We start from the raw sequence: 10,373 nt of genomic DNA, 5'->3' as shown, positions 1-10,373 counted from the left end.
TTAAATTCATAAAATATATTAAAAAGAAAGACAATAAATGAAAATAAAACAACAAAAGTTTTTTTTGCATTTACAAATATTTCATATTTTATTTAGTCATTTATTTATTATTCATACCAATTTTCTTACTAATTTCTATTTAATAATAATAAAATAAGTAATTTAAAAAAATAGCAATAATAATTTTTGCACCGTACAATAAATTTTACAACAGTTAAGGTTATATTATATTCACCCATTGGAGGTTTAACCTTTCGTCCTATTTGTTGTAAGCGTGTATTCCGTCTGGCACTTAATTTAACAAATATCCGAGGTATTTATAAAACATAGTGTTATAGATATCTTTTTCCTTTTACAAAAAAATATGAACTAGTTTCTTACAAAAACCATTTCCAATTTTTCCAAAACTTTCTTATTTTTAACAAGTAGTTTTGGGATTGCACGTGGCTAAGTCTACTGGAAAATATGTACTTGATCCTATACTCACAAAATCGGTTCTCTAAGTTGAACTCTCACCAAAGTGTGTTAGTTGTTTTAATTTGTTTATGGATTACTTTTTTAGCTGAGAATTGTAAATTTCATGGTGAAAGTTTTTTGAAGTACTTTTCAAGTTTTTCTCTTATCCACTGGGCTTGAGCTTCATTATTTTAAGAATTTTTATGTCATGTTTTTTGTTTGTTTTAAAGTACTCATATTTTATAAGTATTATTTCATTTGATTAACGTACAGGTTTTGTTATTTTAGTGAAGAATGGCAGATACTGCACCTGCAGTGACCAAAGCTCCAGCAGCAACTAAGGCTAAAGCAGTTACTAAAGTAGCTGCAGTTGCCAAAAAGCCAGCAAAGGATAAAAAACAGCAGTTGAAAAAGAAGAAAGGTCAAGTTCGAAATTATGATCTTGGTTGCGGTGTATATAGATTTAGCCGAACAAGAATGTATCACAAGAAAGCCTTGTACAAGTTTATTGGCAAGAAGACTCCAAAAACTGTTAAGCCTAAGAAGAAACTTACAGTACAAAAGAAAATTGGCGGGGAAAAGAATGGTGGATTCCGTATTGTACATTTGAAAAAGAGAACGAAGTCGTACCCAACAGCCAACCGTATTAGGAGGCATCCCAGCAAGAAGTGCTTCTCTCAACACAAGAGAAGATTCAGAAGTTCTTTGGAACCAGGTACTATTTGCATTTTACTTGCTGGTACTTACAAAGGTAAGAGAGTAGTACTATTAAAGAATTTACGTAGCGGTTTGTTGATGGTCAGTGGGCCCTTCACTTTGAATGGTGTGCCTTTGCGTCGAATTCATCCTAATTATGTTATTGCGACTTCTGCACGAATTGATATGCGTGGAGTAAACATCCCTTCCCACATCAATGATAAATATTTTAAAAGAGTAAAGACAAAGAAAGCTAAAAAAGATGACGGCGAAATATTTGCAGCTAAGAAAGAGCCTTACAAGCCTTCCGAACAAAGGCGTGTAGATCAGAAAGCTTTAGATAAGGCTGTGCTGAAAGCTATCAAAAAGTCACCCGACGCTGCACATTACAGAAGATATCTATGTGCAATGTTTGGATTAAGGAGTAGTCAATATCCGCATCGCATGAAGTTCTGATTTTGTAAACCTCTGAAATTTTTTTTTTTTTGCAATTTTATTTTTTCTTGATGTCCTTGAGGTTTGAAGATAAATAAATTGTCTAAACTATTTGTGTTGTTTTATTTCGAATCTTTGTTGTACTTCAAAGTTATTACATTTTGTGTATTACTTTTGCTTAAGGCTCATGATTCTTCAACTCGACATTAGTTCTAGAATGTTTCAAAAAGACGAAGAAATTTCTTCTCTTAAGGATGTAATTCTTGTCAATGCATTAGGTCAAGTGGATTCTTCAGGAAATGAAGTAGATGAGACGTACCTTCCCGTTTATGATAACTTGTTTCAGGGACACATAACTGAGTAACAAAGGAATTGACTTCACAGCATTTAACATTATAGATGTGTTCGGATTTGACCGATTAGTGGTCCAAACTCAGGGCTGTCTGCAAAATGATCCCAAGATAGAGGCTAGAATGATTTTAGTTTTAGTCACAGAAATATTCAGATTACTGGATGAAACTTTTTTTTTACAGCAACCGAAAATATATAAGTGAATAGGGTATTATGATGTGGAATATCGAAGATGAATGAATAACAAGATAGAACTTCTATAATTAAGTCCACCATCTTTTTATTTTTATTTTACATATTTAGATTAAGGTTAGTTCATCAATAAAAAAATAATCCCTTTATAGGACATTGTGGTGTAAGGAGACACTTCTGTCATACCAGATTCCTTTTTTTAGTTTGTGAGGTGGTGGAGGAAACACTCATTGATCTCATCAAATTGCTCCGGGTGTGGTGATCAGGATCTTAGGTCAGATCAGGTTAACGATGGAACAGAATTCATGCAGTTGTTTTTGTTTAAGATAGCGATTAGGTCACGGGGCATTGAGGAGCGTCCATCCGTACAGACTTATATAACCCTTACAAATATTTACAAGGTTCTTTTTTCGTTGTAAGATTTAAGAAATATATTTCTACAATTTATCTGTGTACTCATTCAATTAAAAGAACTTCTCTCAAGTAGATTTATTTACTTTAGAAATGTGTAATGGGGTATCTACAAATCACTGCAATTTATATTTTGTCTAATTAAATGTAACTGTCATTGAAAACATGTTCAGAATTATTACATGGCAAAAAATGATTTAAAAGAAAAAAGTATGATGCAAGTATAATGTACGAATTATATTTCAAACGTCTTATGTATTTGTAATTCCTAATCGGTAGCTTTTAGGAAGTTTCAGGCAACCCAATCAACTTCAGACCGAGTTATAATGGATCAACAGAGAATTGACTTCATCAAATTATTTACAGGATTTTTGCATTTTGTTTGTACGAATTTGTTGTTTATTAATGTGCCAAGCCAAAAAAAAACTACTAAACGTCTTCTTCTGAAGCAGCCTACCTACTTTTTACAATATCACTTGATAGTTTAATCACTATCCTCTACATACTCATGAGAGCGCATTTCTCCAGGACATAATCTAAACTAAAGTTCATTAATTTTTTCTTGATGAACTACTCTAAATACGAAAAAAACAAATAAAAAGATAGTGAATTTAATTATAGAAGTTTTGATCTTGTTACTAATTCATTTTTTAAATTCCACATCATAATTCCCTATTCACTAATCTATTTTCTGTTGCTTTAAAAAAAAATTGGCAAATTATCAAGATAAGCTACGTGTTCAAAGAAAGATTCCTACTGATATGTTTTGGAAAATTGTTACTGTAGAAAGTAGACGCTCCGAAATCTAGTGTCAAGATCATCATCAACCGTGTAATTTCGCAATTAGGTATTAAACATATAGTTACTGCTAAGCACAATGCTACAATGGGAAATAGATGAGCGGACAAGGCATTATGATTGGAATATCGAGGATGATTTAGTAACAATATCAGGAAGTTCTATTATTAAGTTCACTATCATTTTATTTATATCAGTAGCTTAAAGCGAAACCAAAAAGCAATGCAGTGATCAAGAGTTTGTCGGGAACAAAGGCACATATGATCATTTAGAAGGTATGAGAATTTTCTAAGTTTTAAAAAATAAAAATTAAGTACTTGACGCTTTTTCAACTATAGATAGTATCTACATTTAAATCTTTCACAAAATTCTTCTCAGTTAAAGAAGTATTTTTGCTAAGAAATTAATTCAATGGGACGCATACCTCTACTGGTGGTTTACGCCTATACCGAACATTTACTGAAAATCAGAAACATGAAGTTGCTAAGGCATCCCTGCATTAACCCCAAACCATTTCTGAAGTAACAGAAAAGTAATTTACGAATTAATTGCGGAATAATCATCGTAAAAATTAGGCATTCGACACTTTTTAGTATATAAAAATTGTTGCAGTTGTAAATTTAAATAAAAGATTTAAAAAATATTTAAGAATAATAATGACAGAAAGGGGATACATTTTTGCAGTCGTACACTTTTCTCTAATTCCAACATGTGGACTTACTGTCCTCCACACAAGGACTTGAGCTGTTTATATGGCTAGTTCTTGCACTGACGCGCCCAACATTATTAAATGCATCCTGTCCAAGAAGGAATCTCTAGTTTCTTGTCAGTTGTCTAAATATATATATATATTATGTACATTAATTCTTATTGATTCTGGAAGCGGGCACGAGTCCATCCTCTATCTCTAGTTTCTGCAGCTCGAAATTCGATGATGGATAATGCGGTCATCCAAATATAAGTATTAAAATAATTACGATAATTTTACCCGACTTTATGATTGACTCCTACTTACACTTACGAAATTTTGGCACAACCACTTTCAAATTATTACCATTAATTTGTAAATTTCTTAATCCATTAGGTACTTTTGCTCTGAATTAATCATCATGCAGTGAATTAAATAAATTATAAAATGGAAGAAAAAATTATAGTTTATTTATGAAAATCAATTATTTAACAATTTCGACATGTTATACCTTAATAAAAACTAAAAACAAATTAATAGAATAAATTCAACATCCAGAAATATCTTTTTTATTCTTTCGATACCATCTTTTTTCTACAGGATCAAAACCTCTTTCTTCGGCACCAAATACAGCCCAAGGAGGAGTCGGGCTGGTATAATCCTTTGAAATAGATTTCAAAATTAGTGTTCATTATATCACCCATATTTTATTTAAAATGTAAAATATACTCACCAAGGTACTAAAATTCTCTTTCCCATCAGATTTATAATATGTTTTCATTAGTTTTTGGAATCTATCGTAATCAATCCATGTGTGCCATTGACCGTTAATGAAGAACTATTATAACAGAGAATATTTATTTTTATGACAGCTTTGGACTGGATAGGCTATACATAATAAATAGTCATTACATGATAAAATTACTTTTTTGTGTGCTATGAGAAGGCAGTTAGAATGTTCATGTTCAGAAGCTATTTCATAGTCTTTTAACAGACTGGTTAACTGCAGTACAAATGATACGACCTCTTCATGCCAAGGGACATTCGCCATGGTTAATTTATTTGGTCCATTATTATCCCCTCCGCAATATGTAACACCCTATAAGAAATAATTAAAATGAGTTGGCGCGTTCTCCTAGTAGTACAAATAGTTGTTTAGCCGTAACTTAACATGTAAATGATTTGTTTTAGTTATTACTTATATTGACATATTCCTTCATCACGAAGTTGTCACCTACAGGCTCTTGTAAAGAGGGTCCGTTGTCTCAGACATTGTTTCAAGAAAAGAAGGCTTTCTTTATCAAAATGCAAAATTTATATTTATATGAAATTATAGATTTTCTTTACTGAGGCTTCGATACAGATTGACTGCGTTCTACAGGAGACAAAACTACAATAGAAATTTAACGATATGTATATTGTGTTCTTGATCATTAATGAATACTATGCAGATACGTCAATAGTCACTACCAATTTCTATTTACATTTAAAAAATATCTTTTGAAAAAGCCAAGGTTTGACGAAAAGTTGGGGAGATATTTTAAAATACATAAACTGGTTGATATGACAACAGTAAAAAAACAAGTCACTTTTGTAGTAGTATCTTCAACGGAGTGTTCACATTTTATTCCATAGTTGCGACGTGAAGACAGGTACTGTCTATGATATAAGAAGTGTACCCAAAATATTTTTGCCCCCCAAGCCTTTTGACCCCCAAAAAATTTTTTGTGAAATTTCGAGCATTTATTTTTATGCCTAGAGGGAAGGGATTAGCTATGCGGTTAGCATACTGGACTCCCACGCGGAGGTCCCGAGTTCGAATCCAGCTGCTGACCCTTAGATTTTCTCTTCTAGGAGCTTCTTACAGCTCACTGTCCGGTGATGGACAGTGTTGTCTGTAACGAGAGAACACTGTCCGGAGGCCGGCAGTGCACTGATAAAAGCTCCGGGCGCCAATAACCTTAGATATTGACGCGCCTTAAATCATAAAATATATATATATACGTCTTGAAAAATAAGTGCCACTGACCTTCACTTCAATGAAATCTGGTTTACCTAAATCTACTAAATTAGCGTAATTTTGCATTTCATCAAAATTCCAAGATTTGACTAAAGTTAACCTGTACACTGTCCTCTGACCCTGAAATTATATGAGTAAAACTTACCAACCACAAAACAATAAATTCTTATCAAATGTACAAGACCAATAAATGCTATATATTAACCTTTTTAGAAAGTTCTTTAAGGCTATCTAAGAACCGTTTCCAAAAATCTTTAAAAAGAGGACGATCTATCTTTTTCAAACTTTCTTCAGTGCTAGCATCCACGCTAACATACAGTTGTGTAACAGGTTCTAAATTAGCTATGGCTTCAGGAAACTGTGCGTTGGTAACTAGAAATGTGGAAATCTGACGTTCATGTAACAAACGTATCAGTTTATTGATTGAAGGGTACATTATTGGTTCACCAACTAAAGACAGTGCGCAATGTTTGGCATTCAGGCCTTCTTCAAATCTTGGAAGTAACACTCCTGGAACACCTTTGAAAACAATTTCATTTTACTTCTACAATAAATTAATTCCACAATCTATATTTAATTTTTTAGCCACATATAGCCTAAATTGTAATTGAATTGTCATTTATTTCATTAAAGTATGCTTCAGATTATTTGTATTTATTTATTCGAAGGCCATAAAAAAATCTTTTTAGAATATCATTAAATTCTATGTTTTGCATAGTAATACATTAGGTTGTCAAAGGAATGAAAACTTTTTTCCAATCTAAATAAAAGCAACTACATTAAATAAACAAATTGGGCAATGCTGTAATTGTAATTGAAATAAAACCGACTATATTAAATTTAAAAAATACGGCAACGCTCTTAGGAATTGCAGAGGATTGTCTAATTCTTTTAATGTGACTCAATAACTCTATGCCACTGATTGAATCTGAATAGATTAAAAGTTCAGGGCTTCACTCTAAGAACACTTGAATCTGAATAGATTAGGGTCTGAGCTTCACTCTAAGAACAATGTATTTATCACGCAAGAGTATTAAATTTTTTACTTCTAATTACACGCAGAAATTTTATCAACTAAAGCTACAAAAGAACTTTTTGTTACTTTTAATTGGTATTTCGGAAGAGTGTAGGACTGGTCATTGCCCTTCAGTCCTGGTGAAAAGGAAAGGCCTTGCCTTCTGTTTCCTTCTCAACATCAACCAGGAACATTTCATACACTTATATTAGATAAAATTGTCAAAAGGTACTTCTAGGGTAAACTTTCAACAAAAAATATTAACATTTAATATTAATAATAATTCGCCACATTTCTCTGACCGTAACATTGGCTGAATAAAATAAACCGTCGACTTTTAACACTATTTCAAAGAAACCTTTTGAAATTAGGTATCCAAAGCCGTTACTTCAAATAATGTTTTTCCCAGTACTTATTCTCAAGAAATGGCTCTTAGTAACAAATGCAAGCGGAGTGACTCAAAGAAATTGTTCATCGAAAGCTATACAAGAAAATTTAGACAGAATCCGACGGTTTTTATAATTTAATTAAAAAAAGAACCAAATGGTGGAAGGAGTTCACCCATAATCATAACTTAATAGATCCAACTAAAACTGAAATTTCCACATAATTGAACATTTCAAATCAAAATGATCTTTAAAATTATTATTTCGTTCATTGGAGGAATTCCCTAAGAGATTATGAAGTACTAATTTGATCCCACCAAATTACTTTCTTTTATCAAATAATTAACTAAGCAGCATATCAAAAATTCTTAAAACGTTTACCTTTAAACTCTTTAATCATATTATAATGATTTTTTAGTGCACCAGTTACAATGTCTTCTGGGAGATCTGTCTTCCACTTCCACTCCGTACCGACAGGGTTGGAGTGGTGCCGCCAACAAAATACACATTTATTAGCACATGCCAAACTCGGTGTTGCTTCCATGCATCGATGACTCTCAATACCATAAAACGAATGCTTGTAACAACCACCTCTACCTCGAAGCATAGACTAAAAAGCATGTAGTTAATATAAAAAAAAAGTATCAAATTATTTCTCATCGCTCAACTTTGGAACTGATATACTAATCTTTTAGGTTCAGCACTAACAATTACTTCTTTAAATTCGGAGTGCCTAATCAACGAATTTGTATATCGGCCTTATGCTGATGATTTAAAATTATATTTTTTGTGTCTGGTCAAAAAAATATGAATATCAAAACCGTTAAGTAGAGAGTAATAACGGAGAAATAGAGATACCATAATGCAATTACTTTAGTCCATCGACAAAGTTTCACTCCAGAATGAGTTCCAATCAATTTGTATCCCTGCTTAGTTAAGATCTGTCTCAATGGTGGCGTAATCATCTCTTTTTCTTCTAATGACTCCTTCTTAACACTGCGTATTACCAAATCCTCTACATCCACAACATCATCGTTATCGCTGACTTCTTCATCACTACTATCCTCATTAGACACCTAAAATATTTATCCGTAAATTACTTTCTACTATCTTCATGTCACAAAATTCATGAAAAATTATACGTACTTTTTGGGTTAACCAAGATACTGATATTTCAGAATGTTTAATTAATTCTTTCAAATCATTTAGCCATGTTCTAAAATCGTCTGCTAGGGAACCATTGATTCTGTTTGATGCATTCTCGTTTCCTAAAGTTAACGGTAATATTCTTCTCGCTCCAAGCTTTTTTAAGTCGGCATCTACTTTCTTAGCGACCTGAAAATTGTTTCTTACTAATCATATTTTTTTTATTGTGACGATATTCATGAAACATGATTATATTTTTTATTCTTGAAACAACAGTGAAGTCTTAAACCTAAATCTGAACTAAATTTAATCTTCACGATTGATAATGATTTCAACTAATACAAATATAATTAGAAATACAGCTTTTCCACGTTAATGATGGCTTACAAATAAAAAAGTACTCACGTTGCAAATACATCAATCAAAAATTATATATTGACGCCATTTCAACTTACAATCAACGCATAAAGTGTTTTTATGAAATATTTTAAATGAAGATGGAATGAAACAAAGGTAAAACCAATCAATGTAGTCTTCACATGGTTTTGGTTCGCCGAGCTGGTTAATATTGTTGACTGTTCGTTGGGGGTACGATTCTTTAGTTCTAACTGCTTTCAAATTTTCAACCAAGCACCAGTTTGGTGCAGTTGATTGGTTTAATGTAGGAATCAATTCTCCATCCTGATTATTTTTTTCAATGAACATCAAAAAGCATCCAAAATTAAAGAAAACAAATATGTCACTTAATCCAAAATTAACGGTTGCCTTAACTTAAAAAGAATAAATAAAATGATCACTTACAATGTTAAAGTTTTCTCCATAGGCTGAATCCCCCAAACCAAAAACAGCGTAGTTCAATCCTTTATAGAGTTCTTTGTCTATTCTGAAGTCAGTTGCAGCTTCACTTAACCACTTACAAAACCAAGAACCATTATCAGGTGGCATGCCGTCGCCAACAGTTGGTATAATGATGACTGATATGGTATGTGGAGCATTAGCATCTCGTAAAAATACCTCCTCGGCTTCGACTGTTCCCATGTCGAAAATGTTAATTTTTACAGTTGAAAGTGTACGTAACTTTTCACAAAGTTCCTGCAAAAGTGCATCTTTAACTAGGTAAACTATTACTATGGAACTATCATGTGAACGTGAAAGGAAATTCAGATCTAAAGGTTGAGAGTAAAATAGATTAAAAATGTATTAAATGTTAGCCTTATGTTTTATATATCTTGTGAGATTTACTAATTTAAAACGTTAAGGAACGTACCTTAGTACTACCGTACTGAGTACAGTAGTAAACATTCAATACTTTTATAGGTACGATACCACTCTCTTTGAATTGGTTTTTCATGAAATCTTTCCGAACCATCATTTCTTTATCACTGAGAAAATATCTTCGCTTTTTTTTTTGTTTTGAAAACCCATTTATTTTATTGAATACTTCACTTTCTTTTAATAGTTTTTCGTCATTAAGCTTTTTTTGGAGTTTGTACAAAATCAAATACAAAAATATAACTATTCCAGGTATCAACACAGTGCCCCACTTTAAAATACTGGATGTATTCAATATATTAAACAAAAACATAATCATAGCGATATTATTCTAAATTGAACCTGCGCTTAGATTTCAAAAACTATTTTTTCACAATATAACCAGTAACCACTCTATAAAAAAAATTAAAATAAAATTGAAATACATCGATTATCATTATTGTAGTAGATACAAGTCTGTACATAGTTGATTTATTAATGAGAACAGAGCTAAGTAGCCATAAAGAC

The 10,373-nt window shown here is 32.0% G+C and overlaps 2 protein-coding genes across 2 annotated transcripts; one reads left to right on the top strand and one right to left on the bottom strand.

Annotated features, from left to right (window-relative positions):
• Nucleotides 1–158: 158 nt before the first annotated feature.
• On the top strand, nt 159–1,698 carry RpL6 (ribosomal protein L6). The gene is made up of 2 exons (XM_074126019.1): nt 159–313; nt 745–1,698. The coding sequence occupies exon 2, from the start codon at nt 751–753 to the stop codon at nt 1,606–1,608; it is 858 nt and encodes a 285-aa protein (XP_073982120.1). The 5' UTR covers nt 159–313; nt 745–750; the 3' UTR covers nt 1,609–1,698.
• Nucleotides 1,699–4,475: 2,777 nt separating this feature from the next.
• LOC141453161 (S-adenosyl-L-methionine-dependent tRNA 4-demethylwyosine synthase TYW1-like) lies at nt 4,476–10,326 on the bottom strand. Its single transcript, XM_074125993.1, has 10 exons — nt 9,862–10,326; nt 9,396–9,686; nt 8,595–8,783; nt 8,321–8,524; nt 7,830–8,058; nt 6,253–6,566; nt 6,057–6,167; nt 4,953–5,126; nt 4,761–4,865; nt 4,476–4,688 (listed from the first exon to the last, which is right to left on the bottom strand). Exons 1-10 carry the CDS (start codon nt 10,183–10,185, stop codon nt 4,575–4,577), a joined length of 2,055 nt encoding a protein of 684 aa, XP_073982094.1. The 5' UTR covers nt 10,186–10,326; the 3' UTR covers nt 4,476–4,574.
• Nucleotides 10,327–10,373: the final 47 nt, after the last annotated feature.

This window comes from Rhodnius prolixus, unplaced genomic scaffold (genome assembly GCF_049639745.1).
Source record: "Rhodnius prolixus isolate KJV_2025 unplaced genomic scaffold, Rpr scaffold_3, whole genome shotgun sequence".
NCBI lineage: Eukaryota > Metazoa > Arthropoda > Insecta > Hemiptera > Reduviidae > Rhodnius > Rhodnius prolixus.
This window is presented reverse-complemented; position numbering and strand designations above follow the sequence as displayed.

Bases quoted from the DNA above. Each gene is read 5' to 3' on its own strand.
- RpL6 (XM_074126019.1), top strand. From the start codon at position 751: ATGGCAGATACTGCACCTGCAGTGACCAAAGCTCCAGCAGCAACTAAG.
- LOC141453161 (XM_074125993.1), bottom strand. From the start codon at position 10,185: ATGATTATGTTTTTGTTTAATATATTGAATACATCCAGTATTTTAAAG. The intron at 6,567-7,829 runs GTAAACGTTTTA...TTGTTTTCAAAG, and splicing joins TATGATTAAAGAGTTTAAAG to GTGTTCCAGGAGTGTTACTT. The intron at 4,866-4,952 runs GTAATTTTATCA...CTGTTATAATAG, and splicing joins TTCTCATAGCACACAAAAAA to TTCTTCATTAACGGTCAATG.